Source organism: Leuresthes tenuis, unplaced genomic scaffold, assembly GCF_036924035.1.
Source record: "Leuresthes tenuis unplaced genomic scaffold, fLeuTen1.0.hap1 SCAF_9, whole genome shotgun sequence".
Lineage (NCBI taxonomy): Eukaryota > Metazoa > Chordata > Actinopteri > Atheriniformes > Atherinopsidae > Leuresthes > Leuresthes tenuis.
The window spans coordinates 24,774,180-24,799,368 of record NW_027325363.1 but is presented as its reverse complement, the minus strand read 5'-3'; the positions used below and the strand labels follow the sequence as shown (position 1 = coordinate 24,799,368).

Here is a 25,189-nt window from a genome sequence, read left to right as displayed (position 1 = left end):
GAGCAATATTAAATTAGTCCTCTGATAAATACATGCTCAAGTTTGGTGCACTTCAGAAACTTAAGAATTTTACCTAATTTTAATGCTACTACCTATATAACCCTCTACTATAAAAACAATTATAATGATGATGATAATCTGTATTAAAGACACAAACCGAGGCTTCGTTTATCAGAGCATTTTTGCAGCTGACAGTTATAAATGGTTAAAAAACAGTAAATGTAGGCAGTTTTGTAACTTTATTCTCATCATATTGCTTGAAAACTGAGATTTTGCTTTCAGATAATCGTGTTTTACAAATGAAAAACTATAAAAGATTTAATTAACCATATTTTGGAAATCCAGCTCTTATTAAATACAGCCACCTGGTCATTGGAAGCTATCTAAGAAAAATGCAATGTTTCAAAGTTCCTGTAAAAAAAAAAACACACATTAACATTAAAATTAGAGGTTAAAATTGGACCGGTATCTGGTATCTGTTGACTGGGAACATTTATCAATCAACCAATGTGATCAGTTGTTACACGTAAATGTAAGAACCAGCTGAAGGAAAACTGAAGCTGTGATACACATAGAGTTAATAGACAGCTTAAATATGCATAATTTAAATATATTTTTGTAAAAACACAATGTTTTATTTACACTACTGTGAATTTATAATTGTTCTGTGAGGAAAAAAGCTGAAATTTAAGAAAAGCATATCAATGCTTGCCCTTTAAATATCTTCTCCTCAAATTGGTGACTAAAAGGGGTGACCCAAGCCTTAAGTTGGCAAACATTGATTTTCATACAGTGGGCACATTTCCATCATTAAGTGACAATAGTCTATTAGATACACAAATGTAAAGCTTTCTTTGCCCTCTTTAGAAGAGGAATTTAAGCATGTTTAGGAAGACCTTGTTTAACACAGTGGAGACACTCTGGCAAACACTCCAGATGTGTGGCTGACAGTCAGCAATGTTTTTCAACTCAGATCCTCTTTTTTCTTCCATATTACAGTTCTTTTTGGTCCTCCTCTGCTACTACACAAAGAGTCTGTCCTGTTTCCTGTTTCCTTGTAATCTCTTCCTGCTGTGTAACAGACTGACAGCCTGAAGCTGGAGCTGAGGTCAGTGATTGATCCGTGAGTTCTTGTTCCCTCTCTGTCTTCTCCCACGGCAGAGTCTTTGTGTTGCTTTCAATGTTGTCAAAATCATTTTCTCTCCCACATTCCTCTTTACTTCCAGTTTCTATCTCAGAGTTCTCCATGTCCCTCTCATGACACACCTGTCGGCGAATTGTCCTCCGGTTCTTGCTGCGACGTGACTGGTTGCAGTGAAGGGTGCGCCTACGATGCCATTGGTTAATAGAATGCTGGGCCTCCACGCTGAGCTGGCGAACAGCCAGTCGTTGCTGGAAGCTACTGATGTAGTACAGAGAGGCGTAAAGAGTTGTAAGGTAGTAGCCACCTGTGGATAAGAGTGAGGCTGTCTCAGTGACATACACAGAACTTTCTGTGTGTTTAGGCTGTAATTTGGTGGAATGAGCATGAATACACCGCGCATGAGTTTGAGTATATTTGACTCACCCTCTCCCTGCAACTGTGCAGGGTCCAGCAGCTCCATCATGTAGTCCGTGTCTACTTGCAGTGTGACCAAGTCGCAACGGAGCAGCACCCATGTCAAGCATGGAAGGAAATCATCTGCTCCAAACACCGTACCTGCAAGAGATAAAAGTGTGAACGGGATATCAGCAGCTGCCTCTGCCAGGGATAAGAACTGGAATCAAAACAATCACAAAATACCACCAGCATACCTGAGCTTGCATTCGCACTCATGCTGTGATAGATGCTCTTGCAGACTTTTAGAAGAATCTGGATCTTCTTGTTTGGTGAGTAGGCCTCATGCATGCTCATCCACCTCTGCTGTATGCGCTCCAGGATGATGGAATCAGGAACTCCAACTCCTGCCGATCCCCCCAGCTCTTCCACACTGTTCTTTTCCAGCACCCGCTGTTTGCTCTGGAGACGCTCGAAGCTGCCGTCACTGGTCCGGGAAGTGTGAATGCAGGTGTAGAGGTGAGTAGAGATGGGTTTCAGAGCCACTTTGTGGAGGGAAAGCTCCACCAGGGAGTCTACAAGAGGATTGAAAAAAAAACAAACAGGAGAAGAGAAATCATGGCTCTGATCCACAGAGTTGCAAGAATATGTTCTGACAGTGATGGTCACTGTGAGCTCACTAACCAATTTCAGAGTCATTTAAGTCAACAATGTTTTCCAGTAATGTCTGGATCTCTGGATAATCCAGCAGCATCTCCCTCAGTGATGTCAGCGATGACCTCACTTCCTGTAAAAACTCTGATCCTGACGCCCTGTTGGGATCAGTCCCTCCCTTCAGCATTGTCTCCACAAAACCTTTTACAGCCCCTGCAAATGCCCCACTTTTTCTCTCGCTTAGCTCTGCCACACGATTGGTCAGTTTTTTTTTCTGGTTTACCAGCCCACCGAGTGCCTGACCCACCGCCGACAGACGATTCATGACTTTATCAGCCAAACGGTGTGCTGATGGGTGGTGAGGTGTGGGGCTTGGCATTTGAGACTCCTGCTCTTCTTCTATGCTGCTGATTGACAGTGAGTCCAGCTCAAGCGATGGGGGCTGGAGAAAGGAGGAAGGCCTGGGTGGAGGCAGCCAAAATCCATTTTCAATCCAGGAAACCCTATGAGGAGACTGAGGCACGGGGCTGCTGTGACGCTGCAGCTCAGGTGTTGTGTTTCCTGGGGTTGGGGGGGTGGATAGGCTCCCTGTGCTTGCTCTTTGAGGTGGGCTGTAGGTCAGATCACGACTGGGTCTCCTTAGGATCACCCCTGTTGCTGTTTGTGGGGTAGGTGGGTAATCAGCTGACCTGGCTCTGATTAGGCCTTGAACAAGAAAAACAAGACATTCAAACATTAAGGTCACATACAATAAATTCTCAGTTCTTCAGTGAATATATCAAGTTCTGACCTGAGCTCTCTGTGTTGGCGGGTGAGGTTTCCTGGTCCAACGAGATGGCTCGTTTACTTTGTAAGCCCGATCCTGCCCATGTCCGGGTGGTGCTGAGGCGTCGCATTCGTGTATAAGTTGATTGCTGTGCTCTGTGGGTCAGCCAGTCATCTCCATGTTCATGGAGGTAGAGAGGATTAATGATGCACAGGGCTCCATTGCTGGAAGTCAGCTGAGAAAAACACATGCACAGATTAAGAATTAGAGATGGTGGGAAACACTGAATGTGACAATGCCTGTTAAACTTTTTGTTAGTTATTTCAGTGTGGAAAGAAGTTAATGTGGTTGACATAACATTACAGAAAAAATGGAAGAACACTTATGTTCCCAGCTGTGTGACAGAAAATGACTGGAAAACGTCATTTCACAGTTCTGACTAATCAACAAGTAGACTACAGTACTGTACTCATCATTTTTAACCCATCACTATAACTTACCACAGTACCCACCTGCCTTCAGTTAGACATACCAGCTTCCAAACAGAGTAACATCAACTGTTTGAATGATTATCAACTCATAGCACTAAGTCCCAGGTGTTTCTAAAACACATTAAATCCAGCTGCCATGCCAGCTTAGGCAAGCACCAACATACCGACAGAGCAAATCAATCTACAGAGGACGCTATTATCACTGCCTTTCACCAAGCACCTACACGCCTCGACCAGAAGGGGGTATACGTGAGAATGCTTTTTATTGACCACAACGGTTTTCAGTGCCGTTGTTCCTCGTCAGCAGATCACCAAATTGGTTGGCCTGGTTCTTAGTAACAATCTATGCATGTGTATTAAGGACTAACTTTCTCAATGCTCACAGACAGTTAGAATTGGTCTGAGTCTGAGCCTCCACACTGGGGCCCCGCAGGATTGTGTTCTAAGTCCCATGCTACATTCACTTGACACATATGATTTTACGCCAACATACCCCTCAAACCCAATAATCAGGTTTGCTGATGGCACAACAGTGCTGAGACTGATTTCTAACAAAAATTTTACTTATTACAGAGAGGAAATACAGTGGTGTATCAGCAATAACCATACTGTTGACATCACTGAGAAACCATCGGGGGACAGGAAGTGGATAGGGTCACAGCTTTAACTTTCTGGGGACCTACATCATTAAAGACCTCACAAGGACAATGAACACCTCCACCCTGGTAGAAAAGAATCAACAGTAGCTCTACTGCTTGAGGACTCTAAAAAAGAACAACTTGTCTGCAGAGTTGCTCAAAGCCTTTTACCAGTGTTCCATTGAGAGTGTCATGACATACGGCCTCCCTCACAGCCTGGTACAGTAACTGCACTGAGGCAGAAAACAAAAGCCTTCATAAAATTATAACAACATCTGAAAAAATACATTGGGCTCACTATGCCCTAAAATGTTTTTTCTCTTATACGCTCTGGGAGGCACTACAGAGCACTGAAAGCTCACGCCTTCATATTAAAGGACAGTTTTTATTCAAGAGACATTGTTGCATATAACTCAAATGGTTCATTTGATTTTTTTCCAGGTTGCTTAGTTTTTGTGGCTCAGTCTTAGCCCGACGATTCCTGTGCAGCAGGCTCCTGACCAAATGTCAGTATGTGATGAAACGCACATATTATTGGAATCAAAACTACGTAAGCCTGGAGTGCAGAACAGAACAGAGCATCAGCATTTTCTTTTTATTCACCAGGTAATGACGAGCTCTTGGGCACAGTGAATTGGTGGCATATAGCATAAGACATGCATAGAATTTGATGTCAGGGTAAATATGATTTTTAAAGTCTGTTTTACTCTACCCCAGAGTAGATTTTAAACTTAGGCTTTACAATTCCTCAATGAATAAAACAAGGATGATGGGTTCAGTATCTTCATTTCAATTTCACCTTCACACAAAGCAACTTACCTGTATGGAACACATCATGTTACTTGGCTCTTTGTGGGTCATTTCTTCAATCTGGTGCTCAGGTGGCGGGAAGAGCCAAGTCTCTGCAGTGGAGAATTATATGAAACAAGAAATGACTGCATAAATGTCTCTATGGTTCAATATTTTTGATGTCAGGGCAGAGTCAAAGTGGCAAAAGCTTACTGGGTTCAAGCTGAGAGAGATGATCTTTGCTTGTTTCTACTACGCTGTCGATCCAACGAGGAATGGACAGACAAACAGCCAACACATCTCTGGAAGAGATGATGAAAAAAAGACTAATAACCTGTGTATATATATATTATGGCATGCCGTTCAGGAAATTAATCTTTGAATATATGGAATGAAACTTTGAATATATTGAATGAACCTTGAATATATGAAATGAAACTTTGAATATATTTACTGAAACTTTGAATATATTGAATGAACCTTGAATATATGAAATGAAACTTTGAATATATTTACTGAAACTCTGAATATATTGAATGAACCTTGAATATATAATATATGGAATGAAACTCTGAATATATTGAATGAACCTTGAATATATGGAATGAAACTTTGAATATATTGAATGAACCTTGAATATATGGAATGAAACTTTGAATATATTTACTGAAACTCTGAATATATTGAATGAACCTTGAATATATAATATATGGAATGAAACTCTGAATATATTGAATGAACCTTGAATATATGGAATGAAACTTTGAATATATTGAATGAACCTTGAATATATGGAATGAAACTTTGAATATATTGAATGAACCTTGAATATATGGAATGAAACTTTGAATATATTGAATGAACCTTGAATATATGGAATGAAACTTTGAATATATTGAATGAAACTCTGAATATATTGAATGAAACTTTGAATATATTGAATGAAACTCTGAATATATTGAATGAACCTTGAATATATTGAATGAAACTCTGAATATATTGAATGAAACTTGACTGACGTCAGACTTCACGGAAGTGCCTGCGGCCATCTTGTCTAAAGTGTGGATACTGTGGCGAAAGGCAAATGACAATGAGCCAGTGTGCTCGGAATATCGTAGGATGAATATTAAAGAATGAGGATCAGCATTAACACACTGGCGAATGCAGCACGGGGCAAAATCCTCCCGATCCCCCCTGCCCAATACCGTTCTTCTAACGAAGAAATTCGCTCCTTTTTGAATCGTGGCAGACCAACTACAACAGGCCAGGCAGCTGTTTATCAGGCCAACCTCAGCATGCCTTCAACCTCTCAGGAGTGCCCCAAAACAGTCCCTGTGTGCAATCTCCACCCGTAAACAAGAAAGGGCCCAAGACACAAGATGTAGGAATAGCTAGGCTTTATTTAAAACTACATGAGGGCTCTTATAGTGCATATAAAAATGTAGCTCATATTCTAGATCTCAGCGCTCTGACGCGGCACTTCTCCGGCACTGGAGAAGCAGCTGCGGCTACAGGGATTTCGTAACCTGAAAGTGAGGCTCTTCAAATATTGTTTATATACAGTAAAAATCACCCACATTCTTAGACCAATGCAGACTGAATATTTAGTTTAGTATTTAACGTATTTGATGATCCGCGACACAACTATGGGCACGTTACTCACACAGCGGTCTGCGGACAGACAAATGCATGATGAGATTATGCCGAAACTTTGAATATATGGATGAAACTTTGAATATATTGAATGAAACTTGAATATATTAAATGAAACTCTGAATATATTGAATGAACCATGAATATATTGAATGAACCTTGAATATATTGAGAGAAACTTTGAATATATTGATTGAACCTTGAATATATGGAATGAAAATGCATCGTGCCCAAAGTGGACATTGCGTCACGGATCATTAAATACGTTCATTACTTAATTAAATATTCAGCCTGCACTGCTGTTTTGGGGCACTCCTGAGAGGTTGAAGGCATGCTGAGGTTGGCCTGATAAACAGCTGCCTGGCCTGTTGTAGTAGGTCTGCCACGAGCGAACGTCTTCGTTAGAAGAACGGGCAGGGTTATCGGGAGGATTTTGGCCCGTACATGCATTCGCCAGTGTGTTAATGATGTCCTCATTCATTAATATTCCTCCTACGAAATTCCGAGCAAATTCAATATATTCAAATTTTCATTCCATATATTCAAGGTTCATTCAATATATTCAGAGTTTCATTCAATATATTCAAGGTTCATTCAATATATTCAAAGTTTCATTCCATATATTCAAAGATTAATTTCCTGAACGACATGCCATAATATATATATATATATATTCCGATTTAAGAGATTTGTGCAGACTTTAAAGTAGCTGTCATTTTAAAGCATGTTCTGTTAAGGCTTTTAAACAGTTACAATGACAATGTAGAGAGACTATAGTGATAAAGCAGTTTCTTACCTAGTCAGAGTGTAGAAAAGCACCAGCTGAAGCAGGTCGGCGAAAGAAAGACGAGACCCAGACAGCTGGAAGACTGTTACAAAGAAAGAGAGAAAAAGTGGGCAGCATCATGTTTTGTTATATTCCTGGAAACACATCGAAACATGAACCAGGAAGCCCAAATGGGGACTTTTCAAGATAAGTGACTGTCACAGTTATTATCAAATTAAGTTTACTTCCATGCATTATTTACAAGAAATTATATCTATTTCCCCTTTCACTGTACTTTATAAGAAGCAGATTGCGACAAGTCAGAAAGGTCAGCTGATTCTTTTGCATATGATTTTTAGTTATATCACATGCATTGGCTTAGTGCTGAAATTTTAGTTTGCAACATTTCTGAAAAAAGGGTGCAAAACAGATAAGAAGCAGTATCTTCAGTATGAGAGAAATCTGGATATTTATCTGTGATCTGCTCTCAGCTGCAACAACATCGCCAGGATAAGACAAGGGTACAAGGTGCACAAGCCAATCAGTGGAGAGTATAACACCTGACAGATGGTGTCACTGGTCTATTCAAACTGTTTATTGGCCTGGTTTGTCGAGTTTGGCAGAAGTAACGAATCACAAAATGACCACTGACAGTGACACATAGGGAAGTCAGCAGTCTGGATCACACACAGATAAACACATAATGAAACCGATATCTTTGCATGCAGGTGGTCCATACCTGTGTCTGTGCATTTGATGCTATAGTCAAGAACTTCATCCTGTGCACCATTAGACACACACAGCAGGCTGGGCTGAGATGTCATAGAGTCCCGCACAACCAGGAAACTCTGTGGGGAAACACACAGTGACTCATTCAACTGTCTGAAGCGTTACACAAGCCTGCTGAGCAGGAAGTATTTTTCTCTTAAATGTTCACACTGGCAGGCTAGAATACCTGGCTTCCTGGCAACCAGTATAAACACTGGCCGTTGGATGAAAATATTGATGATTTCATTGTTTTTTTTAAACCTGCACCAGGTTCCAGTGCCATGACTGACTAGCGGGCTGATAAGTGCTGAAGTTTGTTTGCCCACTTCATTAAGCTGAGTCTGTGGGGCTTGGCTAATTCTGTCTGAGCACTGACTGAATGTGGCCCACAACCTCTCAATATTTCCATTCTGTTGTATTAGTAGCGGAACTGAGTCTACTCTACCCACTGAAAAAAATGCATTATATGACTAAAACTGTGAAGAAATCCAGTAAGTGTTGTAAGTGAAGCTAGATTTGAGAGGGGGCTAACATGACATGCAGTGTAACCTACAATGGTTCATTTGGACTGAAATAAACTCTTATTTTGAGGGGTTAAACCTAAATATAGCATCAGTTTGCTCATCAGTTGGACTGCGAAAGAAAAAGAATGGCAGTAATCCTGAGAACAGCCTTCGTATGTCACAAACCTTTTATTTGTTTAGCATACCAGGTTACTATGATTTACTGAGGTTACATAATGGCAGGCAATATAAATGGGAGTAGGGGTATAAATTAAGAAACACAGCCTACCTATTTCAGAGCTTCCCCCCAACCTGTGACATATATTTTGTAGTATAACATACTTGCCATGAATGTTGTCATTTACTGTAAGTATCAGGGGACTCGTATTCTTCCTTGTAGCAATCTAATTGATTTAAGTCTGATTTCTACACAGCCTCTCGTTTAATTTTTTGTTTCAGAGGGGACACGATGGCTGAGCTTATATGGAGTCTATAGGGGCAGCCATGATGAAATAATTCACTAAGATGATTCCCCCTGTGGTGATGTTTTTTGGAAAGAGCAGGGGAAGGGGCACACAGCACCACCCTGTAGAGCAGACAGATGCAGACTGAGATGTGTTTTCTCAAAGCTGCAGAAAAAAATTGTATGCTGATTTTTTTTTTTTTTTTTTTTAAATGGTCAAATTGAAATAGGTGAACTCATTGTTTTCCCACTGGCACCCTGCAGACTCCTTAGCTTTTTCTGCTACCACAAGAAAACCGTGAACTCAATTACTGTGCTACAACTCGGACTTGTCATTGTTCTTTCCCCTAATCCTAAATCTAACCTCAGGTTAATGTCAAGTTGTCATAAAAAAAAACATCTCAGTCAGCTTTGCATAAACAGTTGACCGAATGATACCTAATGACAACAGTCACAAACATCCTAACAAAAGAAGATTTGTTCTTTCCTGACTTGCCAAATATAATCAGAGACAAGGTTGAAATGCTACCACAGTGGCAGAAACTGCACGTCAATATTTCAGCCTTGTCACTAATGATAACTATCCAGTTAATGTTGGTTTGATCGTGTGATCATGTGTAACGTTTTTCAGTGCACCAGTGCAGAATGTAGAATGTTGGAACATTTAAATAAAAACCTGATTTAACTTTCTGTTTTCTCAAGTTATAGCCACTAAGTTCATGCAAAGATATGTTTGATCAATTACAATTCTGCCTTTCCAAAACAATAAAAAAAGATTTTTTTTCTTACTATGTTATCCAAAACTATAAGTGTGACCACGTTGCAGTGACAAAAGCAGAGAGACTGTTAGTGGCGTCACAGTGAACTTGTGTAAAACAAATTCATGCAATCTTGAGCAGTGGCTCAATCATGGAGCAACATCACCACAAGTGAATTCAGACAAACTTTCACATGCTAACATGCATAGAATTATAAACACACACACACAGGATGTGGCTTTTCAGTGTAGGGTGCACAGAAATAAAGACAAGTTCACTTCAAGTCACCCAACTTTAGTCACAGAGACACATCCATGCAAGAGATTCTGAACAAGAGTTTCTCTGGTGACTCAGAAAAGCCTCCTTAGTCAGTCATTCATGAAAGAAGTCAAGAAGAAATAAGCAAAGATATTCTTTGGTTTAACATTCAAATAAGCAAACGTCACACTACATGTGCAACCAAAAAAGTCCTCCTCCACACTTACGGTTCAATGAGTTGATGCAGCCAGACCCGTGCATTTCTTGATAATCATTTGCATGCAACGCTTTAAAATAACTAAGAGATACAGATTCAATACATTTATCTTCGCTACTCACAGTCTCTCTGTGCATCTGTCATATCCATTTTGTAATGTCATTTCCCTGTTATACGCGCACTTTTATTCAACGCTACTTCTGCATTCAGCCCAAAAGGAGGCTAGCGTGTAATGATATGTCAAACAGAAAAGGGAACTGCTTTCATGTCACGAAGATCTTACAAAGATAACAACACTCTTTCTTTGGTATAGTTAACCTAATTGTGGCCCTGTGAGGAGCATTTTTACTTGTCTTGTTTCAAACACAACCCTGAATGCTGTATTGTATGAAAGACAAGCAGCAAACTAACCAAGAGCTGACATCATGCTGCACTGCAGGCTGAGGCACACAGGAATGAGTTGAACAGGAAGAGGAAGCAAAAGAGACAATAAAAAAAGAGTAATGGGAAATAGTGGTGATGACAAATGAAGAGTCAAAATCCTTTCCCAAAGCTAAGGAAAATGTTCTGAAACACACAAAAAAAGGAAATTTTTTTTTTAATGAGGTTGAAATATCTCTATAGCTGAACACCCAAATCTAAACTGTGCATGACTATCATATAATTGTGCAAACTATCATCAAATGCGTCAAACATAAAACTAGATAGACACTTATTGGCTTTAATCATTTGGATGATTTGAGGGAAGATTTGATTTAAAGTCATTAACACCCTATATTTAAATGTACGTTATTATTACGCAGATTTACTTCAGATAAATGAAAGCGCCTTTCCGATAGAAATAGCTGAACTTCTAAGATGTGACAACCAGTCAAGCAATTTGTTCATGGACATAAGCATGGACAAGAAAAGCTGACAATTATCTTCCAACAGATTGGAGAGAAATTAAATGTAACACTAGTAGGAACTCATTAGAGAGGTCTCAAAACGGCATTAATTTGGAGCTCCCGCATGTACCAGTATCAGAGAGAATGTGACGGCATAAAATGGTGAAACCACTGAATAAGATTCACAAGCTGAAACATCTAGATTGGTCCAAAAAAAATTTCAAGGACAGTTTTTTTTTCAAAGATGTTCTGGGTGGATGAGAGTGTCTCTCGATGGCGCACACAAATAGACCTGTGCAGCATCAGTAATGGCCATTACTAAGGGCACAACTTAAAGTCAGGCCAAGCAGGGTGCTTGCACTGGCTGCCGTCACCAAGGATGACATAGATGGACCATGAGATGCTGAGGACAGACAAAAAAGGACTGCATGGTGGTGTGAAGGTAAGGACTGTTGCCATGCAGCAACAAAGTTCCTGGTTCATATTTCGGCTGTCATCCTTCTGAGTGGGCTTTGCATATTCTCCCGGCGTATGCACCTTACAAGTGAGTGGGTCTGGTCAAATAGTCAGAAAATTAACTCCTATTTTCCTTGACTTATATGAAAAATGAAATATGGCTGAAGAAATTCTTAAGGACTTAGGAAAAGACAACTACACTTCAACAAGAATTCAAACACACATACACTAGCTGTGATGCGGGTCTGCAGCACTGAAACTATAGATGTTCCATAAATACCATGCAAAAAGTGCTTTATATACTTTGCCTGAAGTAATCCTATCACATTGTTACACAAAGGTTATGTCGTATATATCATATTAGAGGTGATATAGAATGGTCCTACCTATGGGTGTACCTTGCTTTACACCCAATGGCAGCTGGGATAGGCCCCCTATGACCAAATGAATGGATGGCTGGATGGATGAACTGAAAATCAACACCTAAACTTCATGCCAGTTAATAAAAGATTATTTTTTCCCTGCATTTGTGAAGCAGTGGTTGCTGTTTCAGTGAAAGCAGATTATCAATATATCAAAGAAACTGACGGACTCATGATGAAAAGGAGTATTAGTCACTGGATACTTTTTTGTAAGACCAAAAACTGTAACTAACTGTTAGTTTGAGTCAGTTCTCTTTTTGTTTTATCCATTCTTTTTTTTTTGCCTCTAAAAACATTCATGTCTTAAGTTTAGTAACATTTTGGTTTGAGTGTGAGAGTTGCATTTGTGTAACATTAAAACAAATCTTGAGTACCGCTGGCCTAAAACTTCTGTATGTAATGCAAGTTGAAAAAAAGATAAAAGAAATTCAAGTTTATGACTGGTGGCAAAAAGACTGTGAAACTCAGAGCAGTCAGTGTCAGATGGTTGTATTTTTATGATGTTGTTAGAATGGTAACTTGAGGAGCTTTGAACTTGAATAAAGTCGCTCAAATGTAGAAGATAAGGATTGATATTCCAGAAATGGTAAATTCCTCATGAAAAAAAAAAAGGTGGAATTCTTTAAAAAAAAAAAAAATCGATCAGTTAGTGTTGCTTAATTTGTCTCTTACCCCTGCGGGTGCCCCACACATAGCAGCATGAGCTCCCTCTTTATCCCAAGGTTCCCCAGGGCACCAGGCTTCCTGACAGACCCTCAACTGCTCCAGGATGGACGGTTTCTTCCTACTGCTTCTCCATGGGATGGCTGTTGTCCCATTAACTTGGCTGTGAACTGCCCTGGATGCAAGCATATGGACACGTTTATGTGCTCGTGCAGCGTCAGTCTGCACACAGGCACATAAACAACAGATAATGAGTAAGTTCCAGAAACTAAATTGACGATCAAGTTTTCTTTGAAGGTGAAAGTTTTAAAATTTTCACGTAATCAGACATTAAACTTCTGAATGTCAGAAAGAGACTTAGAAAAGAAGTTTCATGTTGTAAGAGACTGGTTAATACTCACATGTGGCTTCCTTCCTCTACTCTTCGCAATTTCTCCTCTCGTTTGAATTCTTTCTTTCTGCGCAACACGGTGTTGCTTCAGAGCTCAAAATATAATCGGGGCTAAAATAGGAAGTTCACTTTCTTCTCTGAGATAGATCCCCAAGAAGTCTCCTGGCGCAATTTGCCACATTTTCTACATTTCAAAGTTTAGGTAATTGCCGTCCTGCTGACTTGTAAGTCTTCTTTTGTCCCCTTCACATGCTGGCATTTAGGGCTGTTTCAATTTTCATTTGAAAATTCACAGCACCCTCTACACCCTCATTTCCCCTAGAGTCTACCTGTGGTTAACCCAACTCTGAGAACATCGCGAACGTTTAAAAGACAGCATGTGCTCGAGAGAGCTATATGTGACTATTTTTGCTTTCAGTTACGGTGAATCGTGCAATCTTCAGAGTTGAGAGCAGTCAGACCATTTGAGATGATTTGTGATGTTATAGAACAGATTTATCTCCCAAATGTATTAACGACTCACACAAAGTGTTGAAACATTATTTGAAGATGTTGTTATTTATAAAGGATATAGCAGAGATAATTGACAGGGAGGGCTGCACATTGGGGGGCTAGGGGGGCTATTTTCAGTAACAAACATGCAGGTAGGATTGAGTGCACCGCAACAGTTCTGCATGTCATGGAAACCGCACAGAAAGGTCTTGTTGACTGTTCTCATGGTCTATCTCTGTCAAAGTAGACTCAGACTTTCAATGTGAACCTCATCCATTCAACATCATTATCTGTGCAACCTCAGGAATGCCCATTCGAATCAGATAGAAACTCGTTGCAGATGTTAGCTTATTCAAAACTATTTTCATAGTCAGCTACTGTGTTGAATTGCTAATCTAATTCCCAAAACGGCTGGATTTAGCCACTATTTATTAAGTTTGATGCTACTCTAACTTTTTTTTATCTGGAAGATACAGCCAGCTACAAGCGGGCATGTACATAAACTGATAAATTATGGTTTGCAACAAGTTTTCTCTGTCCAACTCTTGCAGTTTCTACACTCAAGCAATACTCTGCCTCTCTAACTTTATGTCTTTATCATTATTAAAAACTCAAAGTGATACAAAGTGAACACAGTACCATTATAATACTTCCATGTGCATGCAACCTTGTATCATCTAGCTTCCTCTTCTTGAGAATTGCTCTCTGGTTCAAAAGTATTTGGCTGAATTAATCTGGTGTTCACGGTCTTTGCACAGTGTGGTGAACTATTATCTGTTGGTGAGCAACAGCATAGTCAGAGCCACAGTAGTATATTCACTGATCCATATTAAATGCAGAAAAAGGTGAGATTCTTTTTTTCTAAAGTGGCAAAATCTTGAAATGTACAATTTTGAGGCACACCACTGAATTTGTGGGGAATGAACAACTACTAAAGTGCGACTTTAAGTTGTTGTGTTCATTAGAATATGTACTGAGCAATATGATGAGTACTGAATGACAAACAAGTGAACAGTTTTACAAAGGTAAAATTTATTGCAGGATTTTCCATTGGTTTCCATCATTATCATACATGTTAAAGTTATTGTATCAACCCAATGTTTTTTTTTATTATTATTACCAAACAATTCATGCTCTGACAGCTCACCCACTTACTTTATCCCCAGAAAAAAGATCATCTCTGTAATCAGCAACCATGAATTCTTTTTTCCTCTTTGTTTTCATACAGCACTTTGTTTATCCTTGGATATAGAAAGCAAAATCAGCCAAGAGCTATATAGGGTCTCAACTGAGATGGGAGAGAAAAGAGCGATATTGTCGGGACACTGTGTGGAGTTTGTTGTTCCATTAGAGGAACATAAGCACTGTTCTACAGCAAAATTACAGGGAGTCAAACAAGGGCAGAAAATGAATGCAAAAAAACATTGTTGCTTAAAAATCAAGACATTTAAGAGTGGTTATCACGTGGTTATATTATATTTACAGTTAAAACCCTTCACTTATCAGGAGGTTAGTTTTCTAATACAGAAGAATTATTAGACTTTTACCAGGCCTTCTGGTTTTAGTTTGGGAAAAAAACAAAAACATGAACCCGTGTTTAAACAGCCTAGTTATTTAAAATCAAAGTTCTTTTCACAGCAACAAGGAGAGCTGAAGCACATCAACCAACATCATTTCAGAACTCTGTCATTTCAGCTTTGATGCAGCAATACAACCTCATTAACCGACTTTCACATATCTCCAAACCATATGGCTGAAATGTATTAACTCTACATCGTGTTGTGCTGCAGTAAAATCTGCCTCACTGCTGACACAAATGTGAGTTAATGGAAAGTATTAGTAATGTTAGTACAGTGCATAAACAGAAGCATATAACACAGGATATCAGAGGTCTTCAGAGGAATTAAATGTCATCAGATTAAAGAGAAGAATGTGAAATACACCCACCAAAGCTTCACTTCTAAAAACAAAAACCTTGGCATCTTAATCACCCTTCAAGGCCCATCTCTAAACAGTGACATCACATTAGTAGGGGTCAATAAAAACCTGAGGCTCTTTAACGAGTTACTCCTCCGCTTTGGGTTGTGGTCCCGCTGATGCAGTACTCGCCGTGGCTGCAGCTCCTTTGCTCTCCTTCTCTTTCTTGTCCTGACTGTCGATCCTGTCATGCTCCTGCTTCACCAATTCTTCCAGCTCCGCCTGGACAGACATGAGAGCAAAAGCAAGGGGTTAAAGGTGACTGGTGCGAGGAGCAATGCGGGACAGACTGCTGGCCGAAACAGAGAAAAACAACTCAGGCTTTCGGTTTCACAACACGTCAGTCCACCATGCGGCCACAGCTTCACACAGGAACATCACAAAATAAAAAAAGTTGCCTCGACAACTCAAAAGCTCGCACCTTTTTCTCCTCTGCATTTCTACACATGATGTGTGCTTTGCACCCAAATCCTGACACATAAGGGGATGAATTGATCATAACATGACAGTGAATTCCTTTCTGCAGTCGGAAAATAATTTAATGCATTTCTTAAAATACATATCCTTTTATATCTATTCCTTTTATATTTAATATCCTTTTAAATTAATTTTTTAAAAAAAAGAAAAAAAAGGCTCTGTGTCAGCTGGTGAAATGGCACGGTGTCTGTTTGACTGACACAAACCTGAGCTGGGCTCCACATGACATGCAACAGAGCAGTCGATGCGTTGTTGGTGGAACAGAAGAGTTAGGAGTCATCAGTGTTAGCTTTACACACCGGGTCATGCGCTCCTGCAGAGCGGCTAACGAGTCATCTTACATTCTAGAATGGCACTACTCCAGTGGCAGGCTGCTACAGTAGCTCTACAGGAGCTCTGGACATATTGTGTCTTTCTTTGCATCTTCTTGTAGATTTAGAGTTTTTTTTTTTCTTTGAAAACTGTGATTTATTTATTTATTTTTAAAAACAACACATTTTCTATGCTGATTTGGATACTGTCTTGCTTGTATAATTGTGATGCGTGTTGGCAGCGATGGTGTGGCCTTGGCCATGTCAATGGGAAGGAGTATCTCTGCACCCCAGATGTTGAGCTTCTGGGTGTGAGTTCCTGTCCACTTTGTCTACTGAGAGAGTTCACTTTTATTAATTGCTGATGCCGTGACATCATTAGCTAAGTTGCCACCAATTGTATTTAGTTGTCTATCTGTAACAATAGCATACCTTCAATAAAATTTAAACTGTAGTCATATAATTGAGATTTAGATTATAAGAGTAGTTAAGCAGGAAATCTAATGCAGGTTGCTGTATGGAATCTTTTGTGATGTGTGAGCTTGTGTTTCAAGTATTCATTTATTCACTACATTGACATAAGGTCGTCATCAAGCAGCAATAAGCAGGAGCGCAATTCCTCAAATGGTCACTTGGGGTGGGCTTCAGAAGAGAGTCAATCCTGATAGAATTAGATTCTAAAATGAGCAACTTCACTGCAGAAAAAACACTGAGTCTATGTGTTTCCTGTTCGTGACAACAAAGCAGAGACCTTTTATATAACTTACCAGGTTAAATTGAAGTTGTGTATTGTTAAAGTACCAGTTTGTAAGCTTTAAGAAGACCTTTGGGCACTAATGTGCTTTATAACTAGACTTTAATTGGTGCAGAATGAGCTAAATACATCTAAGGTCACTAAATGTTCCCCTCCCTGACCCTTTGCTGTGCTGCACCATGTTATTATAGTGGCTTGGAAGGGTCAAACCAAAAATGCTGGCTCTAGCAGGTTTTCGTGTGTTCTTGTCACTTTTTACAGCCTCTATAGTTTGTACGTAGGTGGCCACTTTCATTTGGCTGTAATCTGCATTTTTTGCTGCTATTATGAGCTACAGCAGAGTGCATTAGCCATTCATCGAGTCCCCAGACTTTCACTCTGATTCAGCTACTTGATTTCAGGTGCACTTTAAATGCAGACCATTTGCACAGTATTGTTATTGTTAACTGTATCTGGAAAGACTTTATTTTAGATTGATCTGTGAGAGGATCCACCAGTCTCATGATCTGTATGCCAAACTACAGTAAACTGCAGAGCTGTCATACAGTTTTGCTTATCATAATGACTCGATTCTGTAAGAGAAAGCACTTTTTTTTTTTGTTTTTTCCTTTCCCCTTTTTAAAAAATACTTGAAACCAGCTCGCGTGCAAAATGAATTTCAGCTTAAAATAACAATAAGTCAGCACTTGATCATATGGTGTTGTACAAAAGGGTGCCTTTTAGAGCTGGAGAACAGGGTCCTTTGAAATAAAATAAAAATTCTAATTCCCTTTTTCATTTCCAACATTAAAAATAAGCCGATAAGTCGCTGACCTTATCGGCTAAGTGTTGCAGGACATACAGGTAAAAGAGGGATGATAACGGTGTTGACTTCATGGTGGTCTGATTTTTTTCCTTTTCTCCTTCACAATCAAATGTGATCCTTCTGTGGCATCTGCCCTCTGCTAACAGTTGTACAAAATGCTCAAACCATAAATGAGCACAGAACCTCTGAGAGAAAAACATGGAGCTCACCTTCCATCCCAACAGGTCAGCTAGAGCCAAACAGCCGTCATCGCACGTGCTGATGTGAGCTACATCTCTGGAAAGGGAAAAAAGTCATGTTAGGATCTGGCTTCATAACAAGTCCTTACTTTCAATAACAAATATACCAGTACTACACACTGGCAGTACTGACAATCATCTCATTTTATTATTTTTTCCCTTATAAAGCTGTTGATAAGTCAAGAATATGCAATTTGTTAAATAAAGCGACGATGAAGTGCAATACTGTGCAAAAACATTCCACACTCACGTGTTAAATTATCCTCATTCATTAGAACTGCAACCAGCTGCAGAATAGCCTAAAGTCTAAACCTATTCTATTCGTTCTTTGGCACCATCTGGTGATGAAATGTTAAACTGTAAGATGTCAGTTTATTCTGGCAGACAGAAAACACCAACAGGTTTAAGTCAAAATAAGAATGAAAAGGCCGCTCTTTCGCTCACTGGGATGAGCGGGCCGCTTACATACGGTGGCTCTTTGCCCCATTGTAGCTGTCTCAGGTTCGATTCCAGCCTGTGGCCCTTTGCAGCATGTCAACCCCCCCCCCCCCCCCATTTTTTTTAGATTAGTTATGGTATCATACATTTATATGGATTAATCCAATGCTGTTTCTGTAAAGCTGTCTGTGTATTAATCTTAACGGCGCAGCCATGCCCCCACCTTTCCCCCTGTTTGTCAGCAACAAGCTGAAGTGAACATGGTAACAACTTTTCATCATTGCTGGAAATTTTGCAACTTTATCTTTAAAAAAAGGAATCACTCTTACATTTTGAGGCATGTTAGACAAACTGTGGCTAAATTCCATGGAAGCACAATCAGAACAGGTAGTACACATTTCCTCCTTCACCCTCTTCTACCAACAGATGCTGCAGCTATGTGCTAACCAGGACTTACTTGCAAAAGCAGAAACACTTGACTAATAGCTAACGGCCAAATAAATTTGGCACACAGCTCGCATATTTTTATCTTATGCTTGTATGCCAGGTTAGAAGAAATGCTTGCATACAATAAGCCTGCTTACAGGGTTCTAGGAAAAAAAAAAAAGAAAAATTATTGTTAGTCCAAAAGAAATGGTAGGAAATCAGCTTCTCCACACGGGACAAACACACCCAGACAATGGGGTTGGGGTTTGTATCACTCCTACATAGATACGCTCAACAAGACTTAAATGGGTCTATGTGCGCTGCACATGCTCTAAAGTTCCATGTTTTTGTAAAAACAGTAAAGTGCATAATATAGCCGAGAAGCTCCTCTCATGCTAATTTTTCTGTTTCTTTTGTCAAACGACTGAATATCTTAGAAACTGTGACTGATAATTAGCCCACTATGTGTCCACTGAAAGCATTTCCAGACCGTTGCTCTGCTATAATAAAATGCTTTTTTTAAACCGCAGGTTTAAAATGTCTGAAAACATCTCCAACAGAAAAAGTTAGAGACAGCAGACTGTCCTGTACATTTTCTCACACAGTGCACAGCATCACTTTTAGACTTATTCAGCCTTTTGGCATCTTCATCAAAAAACAGAAAATGCAGTTCAGTGAGTGCAGGAGGAACAGAATGAAAATCAACGAGAATGTGGGTGACAGAGATGAAAAGTATGGCATTTTTCTCCCTCCAATGTGATTATAGTGAGTGAAAATTTTGGCGAAAAAATAATTAAACAGTACAAAGGAGACCCTGGAAGGGTTTTTGTTTCATTAGAATCTTAAAGTAATTTGAAAATGATTCAAAGTGGCTGTAATATCATACACGAGGCATTGAGTTAAAAATTAACATTTAGCCTAATTTGTAAAAAATATGGATATCCTTTATACTTTATATCATCATTTAGCCCAGAAATACTGGGATATGAATTTTGGGTCATATAACCAAGCTAATATAAAAACAAACATTTAAAAAAATACCAAATAATCTCAGCATCACCTGTAAGCTTTATCTGAGTCAAAGTCCATTCCACCTCCAAACCCAAGCAACCCTAATACAGGGTCAGCCTGCAGAGAAAAACACACAGAACTCAATAGATATATCCATCCATCCATCCATTTTCTATACCGACAGTCCGTTAATCGGGTAGCGGGAATAGATATATCTGTGAGAGAAAAATTAGGAAGGATAAAAGAAAGAAAAAATGGAGCAGTGAAGGCTCACCTCCCCTGCTTTCTCCATGTTAATGAGCAGTCTGGGGCAACTTTTTGAAACCCTAAAATGGTAAAAACACAAGACAGAGCAATGTCTTGGTGAGTGCAGCAGCTTCCTCAGATATACCTACATGAAGGTTGAGATTTCTTAATGTAGAACGAGCCTGCTGACTGCGAGCTGACTATAACAGCAGCGATGTGTGTGTGCTGCAGTTAGGAATGTGACAGCTGATCAGCAGTACCTGCTGACTAAACTAGCAAAGGGCTGGACCTGCAGAGACGTCCCCATGATGATGAGAAGATCACAGCGAGGAAAATCCTTATGGGGGAAAAAAAAAAATGGTTACATCACACCTCCTGCTTCATGTCACAAAGCACCAGCACATGCTCACCATCTTCATCGAAGTGAAGAATCGGACAGGAAGATTCTCTCCAAAAAAGACGATATCTGGGTGAACAGTAACAATGAGAAAATGTTTCATCAACTTCGAAAGTGATTAAGAAAGAAATGTGCAAAGGTTAGGAAGCCTTACAGAACAAAGGCTCTGCTGACCTGGTTTGACCAAACTGCTACACTTGTCACATCTTGGAATGGCTTCAGAGAAGATTTTCTCTGCAAGGCAAAAAGCCATAATTGAAATCCTTTATTTCTAAAATCGTAACAACTCAATAATCCAAAGCAAAAGCAACAGACACCTTTCATCCAGTCCAGGTTGTACTCCTTGCGGCAACAGAAGCTGACACAGTGAGAAGTGTAGAAAGTTCCATGAGCCTCGATTAGGTCCTCTCCTTCAAGCCCAGCTACTCGCTCCAGAGTGTCGATGTTCTGCATGAACACACTCGGTAATGTAAATACATAAAAATTAGCGCTTTTGATTACTGTAAATGTAAATGTCATTTATTTATATAGCCCTTTACAAAAATCCATTTTGGTGTACCAAAGTGCTTTACAGCAGATAAGAAAGAAAGAAAAGAATAAGTTAAAAAAAAAAACTGAAAAAAACCCAATAAAATAACAGTAAAAGCAATAAAATACAGCTAAATTTAATAAGATAAGATAAAAGTGTCACCATACTACTGGGTATTAAAAGCCATCTGAAATAAGTAGGTTATTAGCCTAGATTTAAAGAGGCCCAGGTCAGAATTAAGACGCATCTCGACGCATCTATTCCAGAGCCTGGGGGCAGCAACAGAAAAGGCTCGGTCCCCCCAGTGCTGGTATTTTGACCTAGGCACTTCCAGCAAAACTTGATTTGTTGACCTCAGAACTCTACCAGGATTACGGACAGTTAAAAGCTCAGATAAATATGATGGGACGAGGCCGTTAAGAGCTTTAAAAACAAAAATTAAAAGTTTAAAATCAATTCTATAAAGGACAGGAAGCCAATGAAGGGAGTTAAGAACAGGAATGACATGCATACGTCTGTTAGTGTTGGTTAAAAGACGGGAAGCAGCATTTTGCACAAGTTGAAGGTGACTGAGAGAAGTCTGGAAGACGTCGACAAAAAGTGCATTGCAATAGTCTGACCTTGAACTTATTTGGGCATGTATGGCTTTCTCCAGGTGGTGACGGCTTAAAAACATTTTACTGGGTGATTACTGGGTGTGAAGCCACATGTTTTTCTAACCTGTGTGTAGCAGCGTCTTAGGAGCCCCTTCTCCTTCAGCATTTTTATGAAGTAGTGACAGACGGTGGGCTGAAATCAAGGGTAGAGACCACCACAGTGACTTGTTTATGTATGAAAAGGCAAACAATGATCAATGAACAGAATAAAGGTTTTGTACTGTACCTTAAACTGTCCTGGGTAAAGCTCTTTCGCCAAAGCAAAGAACGGCTCTGGGTGTTTCTGCGATGCAAAGTGGAGAAAATATTACTTTCTGTAGTGACTGTGAAGACAGGTAAAGTAACACATTAAAATCTAACAAAAGTTGTCATAATAAAAGGTTAGAAGTAGTCACTGACCACAGCAGCCAAGGAGGTTAACAGACTGTGGTGTAATGACTACAAATAATCCATTTTAAAAAGTATTTGCAGTAATTTGTTTTTTGTTTTGGAAAAAAACTTGACGACTCAAACTTGACCAGTGATCCTTTAGTCTGGGCAAGATTATTCCAATTCTTGGTTTGTGGGTATGTATCAGTCTTCTCTTCATTAGCAACTGGTAAAAAAAAACCCCAAAAAAACCCACACAGCTTGTCCTTTAACAAGAAAAAAAAATCAAACTATCAACACCAGTGTGGGCCTCACTTCAACAACTTTCTGTTTGTTACAGGACTGAGTTTAAGAATTTAATTCTGGAAAGGCTCCACCCTGTCACTGTCATGGGGAACTTTTCCATCTTTATGCTCCAGCGAGAACACTGAGGTCAACCAACCACTTGCTTTTAGATGTTCCAGGATCCAGAAACAAAACTACAGTCTTTCTGCAATAAACTCATCTGTTCAAAAAAAAGAACTGTTCAGACCTTTGAAACTTTCAACATGCTATTGACGGTATGAATGTTATTTTCTACTTTAAGCCATTCTTGTATTTTTTTTATTGTAAGCCGTGTGGCTTGCTGTGTTGTCACTAAATGTCATGTTGTTTTATTGCTCCTGGTTTGTTGAAATTTTACTGTAAGCCAGATTTTTTCAAAATTAGTTTCATAAATAAAATCGACAATGACTTTGACTTTTGATGGCCTTAATGAAGGTGTCATCCTTCAAACATGCAACATACACCGATCAGGTAAAGTGAGCAGCACTTCTTATCTTGACCCAATGCTATGTTCTGCTGGGAAAACCTCACATGGATTTCCCTTGGACAGTATGGCAACACCACTCCCTAATGAGCAGCTTTCTGCAGAGGGATATAACTGAGCCTTACAAAAACAGCCGAGGAAGAGCTAAAAAGCATGTCAAAGAGCCTGAGGTGTTCTCCTGACCTCTAAACTAAACTAAACATCCAGATACCACTCTGATGGGACCTGATAGCACCCATGGGAAGCAAGCCCAATACATGAAGACCCTCCCCACAACCCACAGGGCCCAAAGGATCCTTTGCTAAGGTCCTGGTACAAGACACTCCAGGACACGTTCAGATGTCGTTTGAACATGTCTTGACTGGTCAGAGCTCTTTTAGTAGTATGAGGAGAGCAAACTCTATATTAGGCAGGTGATCATTATGTCATGGCTGATCGGCATAATCTCTCACTAACCTTAAAGTAATCTATCTGAAAGATGGCCTCTGGGTAAGGCAGGTTATATTTTTGCAGGTTGGCATACAGGCCGGTTCCTGGTGAACGGAAATCTGGGATCCCAGCGGCTGTGAAAGGAGAGGATGTGAGGAATTACTGATGAAGATTGTACAAACAAGTGTTTATAACAAAACTGAATGTGATACTAAAGTGAATATACTTACATGTGGATATTCCTGCTCCAACCATGCAAAGAATGTTTTTACCTGTTTGGATGGAGAGAAACTTGTGACTCCATAAATAATAACCAACTTGTGAGCAGTAAATCAATCAATAATGGGAAACCCATAACGAATGGGTTGAGGTGAAGCAGGAAAACACCCACATTTGCCACTCTTTATGTATCGCACCACCCCGTCCAGAGTCAGCTCATCCAGAACTTTTTCTGCTGAGCCGAGACCCAGAGTGCTGGAGAAGAGGTTGCGCAGGAAGTCCACTGGCAGGAACACAAGATTCATATGAGGATGTTTAATATATTTACTTATGTGTGGTCAGAATAATGACTCAGAATAGTCTGGATATATGTAATTCTTTGACTACCATCTGAACATGGCAGGCAGCAATTATTCTAATACAGGGGGCAGCCACAGATACGTTTGCAAGCCATCGGTATCGACAGATGAAGACTTTAAAATGAAATATCATCATTTATACAAAATGTACATTGATAAGCAGATAATATGTTGTTGTGTACTGTGAAGACGCATACATGACACCAGAAATGATGTCATCTCATTAGCTCAATGAGCAAAAGTGTGTGCAGTGAGATTTTCTTTTAAAATTAGAAAAATCTTATTTGGCCTACAAGTTGAGACCCATTGAATTCATTGTGTGAAAAAAAAAATTCACTATTTCTTCGTGCCCTTTATCACTGTATGAGAACGATGCACTTACTTCCCATGATCTCTGTGAACAGAAATTACATTAATTTATGGGTTTGCAACTCCTGCAATAGGTCAAATTATTGTTTGGCAACATTGTATAATGGTAGGTCAACACCCAAGCCCAAACCTCTCTGAAATCATCTATGGACATAGACGTAGCTAATAATAAATACCACAGACTGTAGACGGGTTCTTAGCATCATGTCAAAGAGTGGAAAGAAAACAACAATAACAACAACGGCGGAATTGTACTTTCTGTGTCTCCTGTAGCCTCGTCCTCACTGCTGTCGTAAGACTGCTCCTGCGGAGAAGAGAATACTGCATTTAATGACTAGTCCGTTTTATTCATCAAACCCTGCTGCATCGGACATGTTAAGGCTTGATAAGCACAACAAACAACAGTCAGGTTAGCCATTCATGGCGGCTAATAATCACCAGCTCAAGATAAATTGTTCTTACCTCTGGTTCAGGAGTAACCTCCAACTCTTCTTCTTTTTTAGGAAGTTCTACAAATTAAAAAATTAAAGAGAACGTCAAGCTCGACACAGATTTTTCAATGTACAAAGCTAAAGTCACAAAGCTAGTTCACGAGCGCAGCGGAACCAATTATCGAAACTGTGTGTTGTTTACGGATCAGAAAGCCGTCCAACCTGATGCATCAGACATTTATCCGTCTGCTGAGACCCTTACACCACAAGGGTCCAGATGACAATCAATTTAAATATCCAATATTTCAATAAAGATGTTGCAGGGATACAGTTAGTCCTCAGCTGTCTCTACTTGTTGTTGTCCGTC

At 39.7% G+C, this 25,189-nt stretch overlaps 2 protein-coding genes across 4 annotated transcripts; both read right to left on the bottom strand.

Moving 5' to 3' along the window:
- Positions 1-465: 465 nt before the first annotated feature.
- Positions 466-13,447, bottom strand: rinl (Ras and Rab interactor-like). 3 transcript variants are annotated; one of them, XM_072392977.1, is made up of 11 exons: positions 13,091-13,447; positions 12,699-12,911; positions 8,034-8,142; positions 7,325-7,397; positions 5,089-5,177; positions 4,906-4,988; positions 2,982-3,192; positions 2,222-2,896; positions 1,795-2,112; positions 1,568-1,699; positions 466-1,448 (listed from the first exon to the last, which is right to left on the bottom strand). In XM_072392977.1, exons 2-11 carry the CDS (start codon positions 12,876-12,878, stop codon positions 994-996), a joined length of 2,325 nt encoding a protein of 774 aa, XP_072249078.1. In that variant the 5' UTR covers positions 12,879-12,911; positions 13,091-13,447; the 3' UTR covers positions 466-993. The 3 variants fall into 3 exon arrangements, with proteins under 3 accessions (XP_072249078.1, XP_072249079.1, XP_072249080.1); XM_072392978.1 differs by having other exon boundaries at positions 12,699-12,864; XM_072392979.1 differs by lacking the exons at positions 12,699-12,911; positions 13,091-13,447 and adding an exon at positions 10,384-10,527.
- Positions 13,448-14,584: 1,137 nt separating this feature from the next.
- On the bottom strand, positions 14,585-25,189 carry sirt2 (sirtuin 2 (silent mating type information regulation 2, homolog) 2 (S. cerevisiae)). The gene is made up of 16 exons (XM_072392976.1): positions 25,045-25,189; positions 24,854-24,900; positions 24,647-24,695; positions 23,836-23,946; positions 23,675-23,716; positions 23,472-23,578; positions 22,065-22,121; positions 21,903-21,971; positions 20,971-21,100; positions 20,828-20,887; positions 20,667-20,722; positions 20,517-20,593; positions 20,285-20,336; positions 20,060-20,127; positions 18,106-18,172; positions 14,585-15,771 (listed from the first exon to the last, which is right to left on the bottom strand). Exons 1-16 carry the CDS (start codon positions 25,058-25,060, stop codon positions 15,637-15,639), a joined length of 1,143 nt encoding a protein of 380 aa, XP_072249077.1. The 5' UTR covers positions 25,061-25,189; the 3' UTR covers positions 14,585-15,636.

Bases quoted from the DNA above. Each gene is read 5' to 3' on its own strand.
- rinl (XM_072392977.1), bottom strand. From the start codon at position 12,878: ATGCTTGCATCCAGGGCAGTTCACAGCCAAGTTAATGGGACAACAGCC. The intron at 8,143-12,698 runs GTAAGAGACAAA...GTTTCCCCACAG, and splicing joins TGTGTGGGGCACCCGCAGGG to AGTTTCCTGGTTGTGCGGGA. The intron at 2,897-2,981 runs GTCAGAACTTGA...TTCTTGTTCAAG, and splicing joins CGCCAACACAGAGAGCTCAG to GCCTAATCAGAGCCAGGTCA.
- sirt2 (XM_072392976.1), bottom strand. The intron at 21,972-22,064 runs GTACAGTACAAA...CCTTGATTTCAG, and splicing joins TTTACCCAGGACAGTTTAAG to CCCACCGTCTGTCACTACTT. The intron at 15,772-18,105 runs GTGAGCTCCATG...ATGTCTGTCCAG, and splicing joins CTGACCTGTTGGGATGGAAG to GCGGAGCTGGAAGAATTGGT.